This window comes from Lepeophtheirus salmonis, chromosome 8 (assembly GCF_016086655.4).
Source record: "Lepeophtheirus salmonis chromosome 8, UVic_Lsal_1.4, whole genome shotgun sequence".
Lineage (NCBI taxonomy): Eukaryota > Metazoa > Arthropoda > Copepoda > Siphonostomatoida > Caligidae > Lepeophtheirus > Lepeophtheirus salmonis.
This window is the reverse complement of record NC_052138.2, coordinates 4783678-4800273: the sequence shown is the minus strand read 5'-3', so window position 1 is coordinate 4800273 and position 16596 is coordinate 4783678. Positions and strand designations below refer to the sequence as shown.

Sequence of the window (16596 nt, the reverse complement as noted above, 5' to 3'; positions counted from 1 at the left end):
TAATTTCCGATTCCGATTCTTATGTATTATTATTTATTACTGGATCTAGGAAAGATCGCCTTGAGAAGTTTGCTGTGTGATAACTCCCCCTTGGGAAAATTGTGACGTCATATAATATGATTAGTTGCATGTATTGTCAAAATCTGTCTGTCTTTTCCAGCAGTCAGTACTATACATCAATTTGAAAATTATTGCAGTAGTGACGTCATGGGGCATGGGTTGTTGCGAGTTTTGACAAAATCTGTCTGTCTTCCCAAGCAGTCAGTACTATACATTAAATGGAAAATTCTAGCATGCCTGATTACATGATGGTCTAACCTGTAATTTATATTAACATTGGGTTATGCTATCATCTAATCAGGCATGCTGGAATTTTCAGTTTGATGTACCGTACCGACTGTTGGGCAAAACAGACAGATATGACGTCATATAGTATAACAGCAGAACAGTAAGAATCAAGGAAGGTGATATAATGCTACTCTTTTGTAACAATTATACTCTTTGACATCACTATTAAAAAGCATGGTAGAAGTCAAACATTTGTAGGAAAAGTCTTATGGTATAACATTGATTTACATTAAATAAAGGAAGGCGATTTATTTTATCAATTGTAATTCTTAGAAATTTACAGGAAAATTGTATTTTTAAGCTACTATTTAATAAATTTAAATAATCAGGATTAGGAATTTAAAGTAGAATCGTATCGGAATCGGCATCGGGAAACTTTACTAGATTTGCATTGGAATCGGCTTGTTTTTTTGAAAAATTTCCAAAGATTTGATCAAAATACTTTCTTTTAAAAAAAAAAAAAACCTGGTGGTATGTAGAATTAGAAAAAATCTGAAAAGGAACGTGGTAATCCTGACAATTTGAAGAATATTTGGGAGGAGAGCAGCTTAGCTGTCATGATGCTGTATTAGATCAGCTGCAAGCAGCTGTGAGAGAAAGAAACAAATTCTACTTGGAGGCTGGAATTACTCCGATGTCGATCCTCAATTCTATTCCGGGTCTAAGAAGGACTTACATTTATAAATAAATAAAATTATAAATAATAAAGATGTCAAATTTAGAAAATAAAAATAACCTTGTTCAATTTGTCACTCCTCCTTTCTAGGACATATTTCATACATCTCTGATAATATACTGCATTTATTATAAAATTGAGTTAAATTAAAAATATATCATACATATATATTTAACCTTTCTATGAGGAAAAAAAATTAAAATGGGTAAGATTTGAGCTCTTAAAGTTTCAATTTACAGCATTTATTTTATATATTTGATACATTTCTTTTACACTCCCGTCAAGTGCAAGAAAAGAGTGCGGGTCATATTCATTTCAGTGCTCTCTCCATGTACAACCTACCTCAGTCTCCCCTAATAATAACGGACTTCCCCACTCTCTCTTTGTAGTGTTTGTGACGTCATACATAACAAAATAGAACCTAGCTCAAGTGTTTCTTCCTGGCTACGGATATAAAATGCTGTCAAATTTGCTGATAAATTCATCGGAAGAATAATATAAACAATTCTTTTGGCATTATCATTTATAATTAAATTATTAAATATCATATACAATGGCTGAAGACTCCCGAGTGATCTTCACGAAAGGGGATGGGGATTGCGAAGATAATTTATGGGATGATTCTCTCCTCATTGCTGCCTATGATAGAGCAACCAAGAAAGGAGATGTGGTTAAGAGGGATTGGAGACTCGGGGAGAACGTTCGTTGTGACTTTGAGGGAGTGGAGTATGAAGCAGTGATTCAATGTCTGGATCATGGGAAGGGAACGGCGACTGTTCGCTACATTGGCTACAATAATATAGAGAAAGTCAAAATAAAAGAATTGAAGCTGAGCTTGGGACAAGATCAAAGGGATTTTCAACTCTTGGAGGCTGAGGGGGACGAGGAATCGTCTTCTCTACAAAACTATGAGGGTAATTAATTGTATATACGCACAACTCTATATAATATATATGGTTCATCAGTACAAAAACAAGATAGAAGGATTTTACTCAAAATTGAGACATGAGACATTTGTATTCTTCCACGAATACTTATCCTCAATTGCTATCAACAAATTTAGCTAATTAACCCTTTGGATACGCTGCAAATTGCACTCTTGAAATATTCAAAATTAATCATCTCAATATAAGAATGAGGAATTGATGAATTATATTTGTAAGGGGATATCAGGACTCAAATAGAGTCTCTTAAATCAAATAAAGGTTCTAAACTATAACTAAAATTCTTAGGTATCTATACTTATCCCACAAATGTCAATAGTAAGCCTATAACTGACTCAAATATGTCTATGAAAGTTTGGCTTGATTTGTATTAAAATAGTCAAAAATGATACCATATCGATGATCATCCATGGATGATTCAATTATTCCATTATCCTCATCCCATGTGCTGTAAATTCTTCATCTCATTTTTAGGATGCAACTTGTACAATCCATATGAATGAAGTAAAAAAATAAATTTGGTTGTTCTCTTTTTCTTGATTTGTGTTCAGGATTTATTTTATGTTGACGCACCATTTGAGTAAATTTTAAGCTTTGTATTCAAATTTGTGGTATGAGTGTAGATACCCATGAAGTTTAGATATATATAGTAGAACCTTTATTTGATTTAAGATGCTTATATTGACATTTCAAATATAATCTATCAATTTCTTATTCTTTTATTGCGATGATCCATTTTGCCTACTTTAAGTGCAATTTGTGGAAGTTCCATAGGGTTAATAAGAATAAAGGGGAAACTTGTGTTGCACCACAGGAACATCCCGTTCATATCTCATTATAGAAAAAACTGACAAACCAAACCAAACCGAGTTAAAACTGGTAAAAAACGGTTCGAATTAATAATATTAAGAAACAATATTCTGTTAATATGAATACTATGCATCCAAATTGAATTAAAATACCCTCATCTCAAGGAAAAAAAACAAAAATATGAACGGACGTCAAGTGAAGGAAACCCCATTTTATGCCCGAAAAATAAGCGCGAAGATACATTTATGCTATAATGTACATATATGAGGATCAAAGTTCCCAGGGCAAAAATTCTTGGGCCGAATATTTTGGTCACCAAAATATAAGCACAAACCTTTGCAAATAGTACAGTAATTTTTATGTGGGATATTGATTATTTTGATCTGCTCGTCAAGTTCTTCCGGAATTAAATATAAAATTAAAAAGATATATTTTTTTGTTGTTGAATTGTATAATTAATTATGAACAACCCTTAATTTATACTATTATCAATTCCTTAGGTGAGTCCTCTTGGAATGTGGGAGATCATTGTATATCGATTTATAAGGAGGATCAACGTCCTTATGAAGCAATTATTACTCATATGGACTCTCAATCAGCAACGGTTCGTTTTATCGGATATGACAATGTTCAGAGTAATAATAGCCTCACCGAGCTTCAACCTTCTAATGGGGAAAACGCGCGACATCTTCAAACTGAAGTAGCACTCAAAGAAAAGTTTAGTAAGAGTATGAACTTAAATCCCTCTCAAATCCCTCCCCCACCTCCTCCTTTAAGTTTTACTAAGAATAAACCAGAAAACGTTGCTTTAAACTCTTTGTTAATATCGTGGTATCAGGCGGGATATCACGCAGGATACCTTGACGCTCTTCAAAAATCATCCTGAACGTTCCTATTCAGTTTTCCTTCCCTTAGCTAAAAAAGGAGTAAATAAACTGATTAACAACAACTTACCAACAAATTTCTGAAGGTGTCGAAGTGGCTGAAGAAATTTTCTCCAACAAGTTTTGATAATAACGTCCGCAATGTTCCTGACTCGTGGCTCGGTCTCTAATACAATGTGCGTGTGTCATGTAATCTAGATTAAATGAAGTAAAGATAAAACTATTATTATACGAGTAAATTATATGAATCATCATTGAGTTATTTCAAACTTTTGGGTTTCTGTAATAGTAAATTAATTCATAGTTAAAGTCAATTTATTGGCCTAGTTTATTTTACAAGCAAATGAGAATGAAAGAGAGGATACAATTGCATGTTAATATGTATAGTGTAGTTAGTTCATATTATGTGGTTAATTAATTAAATGAGTTCAATCACTTTAATATAATTTCAGCAATGCGGAGAGAAAAGATTCTCTGGGATTTCCACTGCTGCAAAATAACGCCTTCGTGTTTTAATTCTTTGTGATACAGGGACCCATCGACCCGATTTTAGGTCATATTGTTCAACTACATCTGGATATCGATCGGTAGAGTGAAATCCACCAATGACTGTGGGCCTTCCGTTCAAAACTAACATATGCGCTCCTTGCCGAGGCTCCATCATTGGTCCTGTGTCTCTCCACTCCCCTGTGTTAAAGTCATATATTTCTGATGATGATAAGTACTCAGAGGAGTAACCTCCTGCGACTATGATTTGTGGGTTGTTATTATGATCGTCCTCTGAGTTCGGAACTACACCACAAGAATGTAAATATCGAGGAGTGTTCATTCCTTTCAACTTAGTCCATCCACGCTCCATTTCCGACGTGTTAAATAATTCAACATCATTCAATATAGAATTCCAAGAATAGCCTCCTGTTAAAACAATACTATTATGGCTCAATGGAATACTGCAATGATATGCTCTTTCGATTGAAAGTTTCATTTCTGGGATTAATTCCCACGTCCTTTCTTCGCTTTTTAACCTTTCTACAGCTCCTAAAGCGACCGGCTCTTCCTTACCATCTCTACCACCGAGTACATAAAAATCACCTCCCGAAATCACGGATGTTGCAAAGTGTCGCTCTATCTCTGTCGATCTGATTTCTTTCCAATCATTTAATTCAGGTACGAATTTCCAACAAACATTTAAAACAGCTGTTTGATTATATCCTCCGCAAGCAATAACGGATCCATCAATCCAATTTGCTACTAAGCCCTTTCTTGGTGCAGGAAGTGGCGCAACATTAATATTTGAACAAGGGTGCTGTTGAGGTGAATAAATCTCTACGTTTTTTAATAATCCAGACTCTGGATTCCAACCTCCGATGAGCATTGCTATAGATTTAACACAATTCAACCATTCTTCATTTAACCAAATTCCATCCTCGCATTTTGTTTTTGAGTTTTTTTCAGGGACATAACCCGGGAAGCACTTTAGGATACACGTACTTCCAGAACTAAACTTTCTATTATGTCTGCAAGCAATATGTCCATGTTTGACATTTTTGGGAGCTCTTTTACAGGAACGATATCTATTCTCCGTTGGTAGTAATGCCTGAAGTAACTGGAGTTCCAACTTATTCTCCACTTCATCTGTAGTAGTGTCAAGCTTGCTCATCTTTTTTAATAACTTATTGACGAACAATTCTCTTTTCGGTATTTCTCTTTTATTTTCTCTGTAAAGAGCCGAAAAGTCTGGTTTTTCTTTTGAAGCTCTCACAAAAGGTGTCAATGGGGATGCGTTTTTTGTATTTTTTTTCTCATACTTTGAAACTTCGGGGAGATAGGCGGATTTGGAATCGGAAAATATATGATCATCCTTTTTATATGGTTGTGGCAGAGGCTTTGAATTGTAAGGCAACTTAAGCGAATGGTGTGGGTTTTTTGTCGAAACATAAGGACTTTCTGTAGTTTGGACTGTAATGTGCTTTTTCCTATATTCTTTATCATATTCGTCTCGATCTTGACGCAATAAGTATTGCTGATATGTCAAGAGAGATTGCGGATTTGGTCTTCGAGGAAGCTCCTGATAAAAAAAAGGGTCTTGTGCAATTCATGTTTGTTTGAGAGAAAGCTTTAAAAATGTGCAGTTATTATAAATTTAATTTTTCAATTTACGGAATAAATAATATCCTTTAAAAAAATGGGTTGCACAAGACCTTCAACGTAGATTTTTTGTCCCCATCTTCGGGTCCATTTCTCAATTTGTATTTGTATCTTTCATCTATTATTATTTCATCCTTTGGTGGTCCTGGTAAAAATTTGTACTTATAATTTATTAATGAAGTGTCATTGCTGATTTTACTATGATGCACCTTCGTCATGGTCAAAGTCTCGCCATTGATATAAGTGTTCAAGTCTTCCTCATCCTCATTACTTTTTATCAAGCTTGAAAGCCCCTTGGACAAGACTTCCTCCATATCTAAATCACTTGATTCCGGATTTTCAATCATTTCTTTAAATCCTTGACCCATGGATTTTGGAGGAATTTTATTTTCACAAGCCAATTGTTGAGGCCTTAAAGTCCATGCAGCATGTCGACAGCGCATTTCATGCTTAGGATGACCATGACAAGTATGAAGACAATATGTACCTGCTGGAACACGAGATGTATAATCTCTTTGTGGTGGCCAACAAATTATATCTCCATCTGATTTTCCAAGTGCTTGATTCAAGGATGGACACATGCACCTTTGATTTTCACCCGGGATTTCACTCCATTTCCCTTCTTCACATGTATGAAAGGCCATATGTGCAGGGCATTTAAAAATGCACCTCGTTCCATGAGGAACTGGCTCGTCCATTGATTCAATTTGTGGGAAACAGAACCATGTACCACCAAAGTCGCCCCCAATGGGTGTACATGGTTGAAAGCTACGTCTACAATATTTGGGACCAGAGTAATGACAGTCTCTACAAGTATTGTTGTCCTTACGGTTGCAATAAGAATATAAAAAACATGATTGGGGAAAGGCGCCGTTCTCATCGTACCATGTAAAATGTTCACATCCATCTTGCTTTTGGCAAAGCATACGGCACACATCCACAGTCTTGATGTTAGTGAGTGTAATTATAAAAGTATTGCCATTTTAAAGAGATCAAGAGCGTATTTGCTTTTTCATAGAACATTTAATATTTGATATTGTTTTCCAAAAAATTAATTTCCTCTGACCAGCTGTGGATGTTCGAAAAAAAATTCCAAAAGTTTAACATTTTAAATTTTTTTTAATTAATATTTGTAAACAGCTGTAGATTTTTGAAATTTTTTGGGAAAGGATAAGGTTTGATGAAATTTTTTTGAATAGTTGTGGACTTTTGATTTTTTTTTTTTTGAAATTTAATATTTGAAATTTTTTTCTAAAAAAATTTAATTTTTCACATTTTTTGAGATTGACATGATTAATTCATCTATCATCTAAAATTACTAAAATGTATAATTTACTACTTAATACATCTCTTTAAAATAACAAGACCTCTATTCCATCCGGGTAGGATCGAATTAAATTCCCAGCTTCAGCCACGCATGCATAATTGTGCACGCAATTATCGTTTCCTTGGGTTTGAACAATCAGGGAAAATAGTAAAAGTTGATAAACACTTGAAATAACCATATCTTTTCTTTTAGATCCTTCTACTTATCACTGTCATCACAAACTGAAATTATTCATAATTATTTTTTTTTAGAAAATATATTTTCTTTCTTAAATTGAGGGGGAAGGAGGCCGTGTGGTGAGTTATATTTCTTCTTTTTAACATATAAAAAAGTGATTTTGTCTATGTCCATATGGTTCTTAATTAAGGGTGATTATTACGCAAGTGTAAAGTGTTTTAAAAAAATTAAAGATACTTTAATTTGTATTTACATCCTGATAATATGTATAATCATTACCTGAAGAAAGAAATCCTGACCATATGACTATAAAAATTCTTAATGAGTTCCTAGAGAAAATTAAATGTATATATTTTCTTGGACTATGCTTAATTTTATCTTTTTATGCGTGAAAGAAAGTCAAGGTTATAAATTTATAAACCACATTTTTGCTTGTTTTTAAAGAAGATATTGCATATTAGAGGTCTTCAATATGCTTTAATTTGTCCTAAGGTTAGGTTATATCACTTTAAGAGACTGAATATTTTGCATGTGCTATTTTAACTGTGTTTTCCCCCTATTAATAATGTCTTGTATCATTCCACCTTAAACTTGAAATACAATTGGAACATCTAATTAGTAATAATATTAATTATATTATAATGATTATATTCTTGTTTCCTTTTAGATTTACAGCTCAATGGCGTCGTCCACCATGACGACAAGTCATGTCACAAAAACGATCCTTTCTCCTCATCCTACGAAGGCATTTCAGCATTTAGATATAATGAGACGTGAAAAACGTTTTATTGACATTGAACTTCTTGCTGGGGAGGCTCGATTTCCTGCTCACAAAGTTGTTTTGTGTGCATGTTCTCCTTACTTTGATCGGATGTTTCGTCCTGAATTTCAAGAAGGAAGTGGTACTGTCAAAGAAGTTAGTTTAACTGATTTTAACTCAGATACACTTGGACTTTTAATTGAATTTATGTATACTGCCAAAATCACTGTGAACGAAGAAAATGCACAAGACATTCTGGCTGGAGGCAATTTACTTCTTTTACCAGTAGTCATTGAGGCAGCTTCGGAGGTATTATCAAAAATGCTGGATCAATCAAATTGTCTTGCCATTCGTTCACTAGCATCCGCGTTTAGTAGGAATGATTTGGAAAAGAGAGCAGAAAATTTTATTTTGGAACGATTTGAAAGTGTTTGGACGAGTGAGGAGTTCTCTGAGGCATCATTTGGAGATGTTAAGAGTCTGTTATCCTCAGATGATATTATTGTAAAAAGCGAAGAAACCATTTGGAATGCAATACTAAAGTGGATATGCTTCAATGAAACAGAAAGGAAAACAAAATATTTGGAGGACCTTGTCAAGCTTTGTTTGCGAATTCCACTTCTTCCACCCTCTTTTGTACAAAACAAAATCCTTGAACATGCATTCATTAAAAATGCATCAGGGTTATACGATCATTTTAAGACATCGGTATGTAAAACAACGACTTATCGTGGTTCCAATAAACTACTTTTTCTCCAATGTGGAAATAATTCACCTTGGCTATATACACAACCAGTTCTGTATGACTTCAAACAGACAAATTGGATGTCACTTCCCGGCCCATCACCTCCTATGAAGTATAGAGAGGGTTCATCTTTTGTATTTTTTGAAAATACCATTCTATCGATAGGGGGCGAATTTAATCTAGAACCTGAAAATAGTTTGGGCGTAAATCCTCCAATGGCACCTATTGTAGGAGCGCATCATGAACTAAGACTCGACTATGAAGTTTACTCTCTCAAATTGGACGAACGAGAGTGGAGCAGACATTCTTCATTAAACATTCCACGCAAACGACACCAATCAGTTATAACCCATGGAAAAGTGTATGTTTTGGGGGGATGCAGTATTGACGCCACTCCTGTTAATAGTGTTGAGATATATAGTTCTTCAGAGTGGAAAATGGGTCCCAATATGCTCAAACGTAGAGTATCACATGGAGCAGTTGAACTTAAGGGAGAACTATGGGTACTTGGAGGCTGGGACGGTCAAAGAATTGTTAAAACAATAGAGAAATTAAATATCGAAAACAATAAGTGGGATGAAGTTCCTGTCAGTTGGGATGATAGAGCCGTTGGAAATCCCATACGAATGAAAATGGGAGTTGCAGTATTGGATGACAAAATTTATACAGTGGGTGGATGTTTACAAACGTTGGATCCTTGTTATTCCGCACATTGTTTTGATCCTATCACTAAAGTAAGATTATATTTCATTGGAATGAAAAATTATTTAAAATATTATTTTTTATTAGGAGTGGACCAAACTAACAAACATGAAATACTCTCGAAATAATCCTGTTTTAGTGCCATATCGAGGAAAATTATATGTATTTGGTGGAGAAGGGAATTCTCAAGGTCTTATTGAAAGTTTTGATCCTCATACCAAAGAATGGACAGTATTAACCTCAAGAATAAAATATTTTGCCAATGCAGCATATGGGGGGACATTAATTGATAAACCCTGGGACTGGGATATTGCTGGAAGAGCGGATGAACGCAGACTCACCGAAAGTGGATCAAATCGTAATATGCAAATAATATTATCAGGCATTGGACTTGATGTTGTTCAAACAATGAGATCTCATAATTTATTTTAGTTTATCTTTGGATATACGTTTATTTGTAAAGAAGATTAATTTATATATTTACTGCGTACTTATTTGCTAATTATAATGCATTAGTTAAAATATTTATTAAAATCTGTCAATGTAATATTAGTATTTATTAAATCTCAATATTTGATATTAAAACCGAAACACTAAATTCAACTAATAATAATAATAATTAATTAATCAATAATTCAAATAATAATTATTATGTACGTCAAAATAAGTTGCCGAATATCCAAATTACCTTTTTTATAATCCTCGTTGGTACACATTCTATGAACAACATTAATCGAGTCTCCAACAGCACGATTGAAATCCGTTTTTTCTTCATTATTCAAACAATTGTCGGTGTATTTCTTGACACAGGCTATGAAATCGGACCATGTTCGAGGAAAGAGATTGCTAAAAAAATAATATCAGTTAGAACTATGATTTTTTATTGGACTAATTTAATCTTTCAATAAATTGAATTATCCGTTTCTTTTAAGACAATTTTACACGCCTTTTCCAGCCTTTAATCACTGATTGTTTAGTGTCAGTTCTTGTTTAGGATAGAGGACTGCAGTCCTGTTCACTTCAATCTCGGTCCGGTCCAATTCAGTCCTAAAATTAAACTTATAAATTTTTTGGTCATTGATGACGTCACTCCACTTTATTTCTTATTTTTTTATCATTTCTACTACTGACACGTACAAATGACAGTCAAAAGGATCGATCCCAAGGACTGATAGATCTGGTACTAAGACTGAAATGGACTTGAGCGAATAAATAAGGACTGGCACAACACTAATAACTGAACAAATAATATCGAATATTTCAATAAACAAATATTTTAATTCATTAATATTTTGTGAAAGGAAGCCTGGTACTTTGTATTGCGATTTTTATGATATGGGGTTAATTAATTAACAATGAGAAAAGTTGTAAAATGTTAAGTATGGATAATTTATGAATTATAAAAAGTACAAATACAAACAACTTTTTCGTTATACGGTAGGGCTGGGATATTCCTTTTTGACCAGATATTATGTTCTTATTTGACGATTTGTTCGGGAGGTGTTGATTGACTCAAATAAATGTCCCGTAAAAGATTAAAAAAAACATAAATATTTTCTTAAATAAAACTAAGATTATTTTTTTTATGGATTTTTTTTGGAAATCAAAAAATGTCATCCTATTCAGAATGTTCTTAAAAAAATTGATTGAGTGGTAAGACTTTCACAAGGGATTATGTCATATCTAGGTATATGAAAATTTCCAACATTTCTTTTTGATTTACCCTCGTGAGGATTGAGACAATTTTGACATCCTTAGTGAGGGGTGTCCGCAGGGGGAGGGCTGGAGGGGCTATACCCCCCCAATTAAGGAATTTTTATTCTTACTAGAAAATGTAATATTTGAAAAAAAAATCAAAAAAATTTTAGATATGAAATTTTTTTTCCAAAAAATTTAATTGTCTGATTAGCTATGATTTTTTTCAATTTTTCTCCGAAAAATTTAATATTTGAAATTATTTTTCAAAAATAAATATTTGAAATTATTTTTCAAAAATAAATATTTGAAATTATTTTTCAAAAATAAATATTTGAAATTTAATTTTAGAATTTTTTTTCCAAAAAATAGTCAGTTTTTTCTGAAAAGCTCTGAATTTTTTTTTGTCAAAAAATTTAATTTTTGACAATGGCTATGAATTTTTGAAATTATTTCCTAAAAAATTTAATTTTTGACAATGACTATGAATTTTTGAAATTATTTGCTAAAAAATTTAATTTTATGTGAATAGCTCTGGATCATTGAAATTTTTACAGAAAATTTAATTTTTCAATTTATATTTCAGAAAAATTTAATTTTTTAATTTTTTTTCCAAAATTTTTTTATTTTTGGATTATTTTTTCAAAACAAATCCTAAAACCAAGCTCCCTCCACAGAATATAATCTTATAGACGCCCCTGCTAATTATGAATAAATTTGTATAAAGTATGACTTGCCGTTATATAAAAATTTAGAACGTTTGGGAGGAGAATAGCTTAACTGTAGGACGTTTTAATAGATCAGCTGAAAATAGTTGTACAGCAAAGACATAGACAAGAATTACTCCGATGCCGGTTATCAATTCTATTCTAAGTCCAACAGAGACTTACACTTATACCCAGTTATGCTGATCGGTGACATTTTTTAGATCACCCCTTGTGTTTTTGTTTTTAATTGGGAAAAACTTTATTTTCCACAGCTGTTGTCATTATTATTTAATTCCTGAGAAGTGAACGTCCTTCTCTACTACAAACAAGCTCTCATTGATGTATACAAATCCGGATTGAACATTTGTGTCCGCTCATAAAAGACAGAGATAACCCTGAGGATTTGTTGCGGTGATATAATTGTAAGTCCTTATTGGACTCCGAGTGGAATTGAGGATCGACATATGAGTAATTCTTGTATTGTTCATTACATAGTAAAGCATAATTTAATGTATGTTACTTTTATAAATATAATGAGAATTTAGTTGCAAAAATAATGATACATAAGTTGTTGTCGTTTAAAATATGATTTCCAGTCCTAATAGTTCGTAGGGAGTGATTAACTTACTTGCAAACATGGCTTATTTCCGCTTCAGTGGATGGAAATACGTTTTGTGAGTCCTTAATCAGAGGTTCAGCCATTTTGATACATTTTTGTAGGGATTCATTGGTTGTTTGGCAATTTTGACATTTTGTTGTGTTGATACAAATAAAGCCTGTAAGTGTAATTAAGATGTTGTTAGCACATGATGTAAGGAGTACAATACATAACTACAAATATATATTATCCGCAAGGTTGTGTGACAGTATATAGCTTGGGCACTCAACATAAATAAATTAAAAAGGGAATTCCTTCTTAATTTTCAATTAAATCAAAATTTATTCGGCTCTCTATGATAGTAACATATACTTTTATTTTATATTTTATAGTTGTATTATTTTGCCGCAAAATGGCGCCACTCTCTGTTGCTTTGTTTACAAACTAATAATAAGCTTTTTTTCTGTAACTAATTGGTTATCTTTCAATATATCGAAATATGAATTAATTTTAATAACTCAACCTTAATTAACTATTGAATTAGAGTAAGTGTTCAGATTTCAATTGACCAACCGATTAACCGATTTATTTCGGTCCATATCTAGAGAACTATTTTCTTCCCATTCATAATTTACTACGAGCTTTATCAATATGATTGATGCAATTCTTTATAAGGAAACACACGTCATCAACAATTCCTTTATAGAATCAGTCTAGACCGAGTTTTAAATGAGACTGATATTTTTGCAAGAGCGATTCAGAACGAACTTCTTCGTCTTCTAAACATCATAACGGTCTCAAACCGATCTAGGATTTTTAGATCAAACCCCAACACTAAATTACATATTTTACTGCTTGCCGCATGTCCTCTGTTTAGTTATTCTTATTTTTGTCAGGACATCTTGATATTGCAAACGGCAAGGATTGTTCATTCACCTTTAAGGCGGATTACCAACTCTATCATGCAAAAAAAATTCTTGCCCTTTATTTACTTTCATTGTCAATTTTCTTTTGTATTTTCATGGTATATAAAACATATTACTTTTCGTCTTTTAAGCACTTTATACAATTTTTTATTTACTTATGTATGATTTAAATCAGCTGACTCTACGTATTATGAACTCAAAAAAGGTATACATAGTATTTTTTATAATAAATTATATCAATCAAGGCCTTCGTTTTTTTGTGTTATTTCATACTTTGTCACTGATAGTACACAATTTGATAAGACTATCTATTCAATGTAGCATAATAATTAATAACTATTCTCTAGATAATAATTAACAGTTGACAACAAGAAAAAAACGGAAGGCTATCATCTGCCATATGTTTTTTAAAATGGTTACTCTCCCTTTTGATATTCGAGGTTGAGAGTGGATAAAAAAGCTAGTGTCCACTCTTTGCCTAGAGTCCTTTATGTGTATTAATCACGGCAAATCTCACTAAAACAAAAATTTAATATATACTAGAGTAGTTGTGTGCGGCATTGCCCGGGACAATAATAAATTAAAAATTATTCTGCTTGATATGAAACAAAGAGTAAAGAACGTAAAATCTTAAGAATTATTCTCTCTGCAAGTTGGTTCGCACCATTTTTTATAAGTAGATGAGTAGATTTCCCCTGCGTTGCCTGGGACATTAAGAAATTAAAATGAATTAACTTCTGCTTTTTAAAAAAGGAGATTATAAATTCTCAGAGGCGTCCGCAGGATTATATATAATTACCATTTTTTTTTTGCAAAAATCTACAGCTATTCACAAAAAAAAAAAAAAAAAAAAAAATTGAATTTTTTTTTCAAAAGTCAATATTTATTCCCAAAAAATTAAAAAAATTATTTTTTTGGGGAAAAATTTCGAAAATTAAATTTTAAATATATTTTTTTTTTAAATTCAAAAGTTCTTACCTATTCACAAAAAATAAAATTTTAATGACTCAAAATCTGATATTTAAAATTTTAATGACTCTATTCATATCACTTAAAAACATTCATATACTACTCAAAATTTATAACTATTCGATGTCTACTCCATTCCTATTAAATTAAATTATATCTGATAATCAGGTATCTGAGGAGTAATTCGTTGAGACATATATATTGCCTATTAATATTATCTCGCTAACACAGAAATATAGATTGTATTTTGTTGTCAGCTGTCGATGTTTTGCTTTTTTTCTCCTTATCAGTGTTCTGAACATTCAAAGCTTGATTTATAATTAACTCTTTTTAAACTTTAAACAGTCATGAACAATAGTTCCATAATTAGGAAGAATTTGCTAAGACCCAACAGATTTGGAGTATTTTTTCTGTTCTTTTCGGATGAAAGGATACGTGATACAATAAAAGTAACGACGTGGCAGAGGTTAGTATTTTTGACAACCCGTCCCACTCACAATAACAAAAGTTAAAGTAGGACCCCACCCCATGTCTAATGTATTTTTTTAGATTTTCACCAATTTTTTGGATTAGAAAAATATGGGTTTGGCCATACGTCAACACAAATCCCGTGTTTTTTTCCGATTGCATACAAAACTTGTTGAATAAGAGCTGTACTGTAAAAAAGCAGAAGTCTGGATTTAAGTGTTAGATTCTTGGCAACCGTTAATTTTAGAGAACAGTTCAAAAAAAGTTCTGAAGGTATCCTTTAAGGACACTATTTTTTTTAGTGGAAACCTTGATCGTGTAAGTAATTTCAATTGAAAGAGTAAAAACCATAAGGATTAGTGGAACGGATGGCTACAATCCAATTTTTAGCGTTCAGCGTGGATTGAACGTGCGGTCAGCTGAAAAGTAGTAAATTTTGTGTTCTGCTCACAACCCAGTTCCCAACAATTAATTAATCATATTACTATCTAGTTAACCTTATTGTATTAGTCAGCCTTTCTTCCCAAAAAAACACAAAAAAAAAGAGGCCCAAAATCATCTTGTAGTTAGTCAAATAGGTCAATCATACCAACTGTTATTTATATCTTAAGTACTACTAGACTATTGTTGACAAACGACTGTTAGATAAGAACTGCACGCCCCAAATGCCTGAAACTTTGCTGAGTAGCTGTTAACGAAGTAACGTCATGCTATCGTTGGGATGACTCGGTTAACAATCACCGATTATGGTAACGTTTCTCTGTTGTATTTTTTTTTTCGATAAACGTGGAAACTCTCTTTTAATAGGCTTTCTTAAAAATAAGTATTTCAGCAAATTTGAGCAAGACTAAGTATCAGTTAAAACATACTTTTTTTTCCTGATATTCTCTTAATATTCTGTAGATAATTATCGTCAATAAATAATGGTCCTAGTTTACCACTTTTTAATTATAAAACATAGACCTCATGAATAAAACATATGTATTCGAAATATGATCCATTTATAGCAATAAAAAAATTGGTCTTCATTTTACAAATAATATATTTTTTTGTAATCTCCTTATTTCCTGGAAATACATTTACAAAACCATATTTTAATTTATATCCACATTGAAATATTCGGTTTTATTTTTATCATCCTACTATTACATACGATGATGGAACAGGAGCATTAACAAACAAATTAAATACTTTATTCTACTTTGGAATCAATAAATGTCGACGGCCTTCATATACTTCATGCTCAATGAAGTGCATTTACAAAGTACGATGGCATACTATTAATGTTATGTCGGTCTTAGTCCAGTCCCATCTTAGGACCGGTTCCAAAGATAGGTCTTTAGGACAATAAATCCTTGGGACCAGTGTCCTTAACTGTCGGTCCTCGGAATTTTCTCTACAAATGTCGATAGTTTATTAAAATAAATGACAGTGGGTGCCAGGCCTTCCACCCCCGTCTGGAAGCCATAATTGCCACTAAGGGAAGGTACATTAATAATTTAGGGAGCTGAGACGCACATACGCCGTGTGTAGAAAAAGTAATGAGACCTTCTAAAAATGAAGTTTTGAATAGGTGTTGTTGATTAAATCTTAAAGTTCCGCTTATTTTTGAATAACTTTTGATTGAAGCCTTTGATTGATGTACATGTTGTCAACACAAATTATGTATATGTTGCGATGGGGGCAATAAGAGCCATAATAGGCAATTTAAT

The 16596-nt window shown here is 32.5% G+C and overlaps 3 protein-coding genes across 6 annotated transcripts in view; 2 read left to right on the top strand and 1 right to left on the bottom strand.

Moving 5' to 3' along the window:
• The window catches only part of LOC121123737 (uncharacterized), a 44257-nt gene that overhangs the window by 3002 nt on the left and 24659 nt on the right, over positions 1-16596 (bottom strand). Inside the window, exons 1-5 of one of the 3 annotated variants that reach the window (XM_071890717.1) lie at positions 10468-10594; positions 10210-10367; positions 7178-7358; positions 5864-6754; positions 3856-5730 (exon numbers count right to left, since the gene is read on the bottom strand). In XM_071890717.1, the coding sequence (XP_071746818.1) occupies positions 4111-5730; positions 5864-6754; positions 7178-7315 (2649 nt within the window). In that variant the 5' untranslated portion in view covers positions 7316-7358; positions 10210-10367; positions 10468-10594 and the 3' untranslated portion in view covers positions 3856-4110. Of the gene's footprint in view, positions 1-3732; positions 5731-5863; positions 6755-7177; positions 7359-7593; positions 7710-10209; positions 10368-10467; positions 10595-12551; positions 12700-16596 lie in introns of those variants that run through there. The other 2 variants (XM_071890718.1, XM_040718865.2) reach the window with 2 other exon arrangements.
• Positions 1432-3901, top strand: Smn (survival motor neuron). The gene is made up of 2 exons (XM_040718868.2): positions 1432-1938; positions 3279-3901. Exons 1-2 carry the CDS (start codon positions 1578-1580, stop codon positions 3662-3664), a joined length of 747 nt encoding a protein of 248 aa, XP_040574802.1. The 5' UTR covers positions 1432-1577; the 3' UTR covers positions 3665-3901.
• On the top strand, positions 6662-10131 carry LOC121123736 (kelch-like protein 2). 2 transcript variants are annotated; one of them, XM_071890719.1, is made up of 3 exons: positions 6662-6764; positions 7982-9553; positions 9609-10131. In XM_071890719.1, exons 1-3 carry the CDS (start codon positions 6759-6761, stop codon positions 9951-9953), a joined length of 1923 nt encoding a protein of 640 aa, XP_071746820.1. In that variant the 5' UTR covers positions 6662-6758; the 3' UTR covers positions 9954-10131. The 2 variants fall into 2 exon arrangements, with proteins under 2 accessions (XP_071746820.1, XP_040574797.1); XM_040718863.2 differs by lacking the exon at positions 6662-6764 and adding an exon at positions 7297-7433.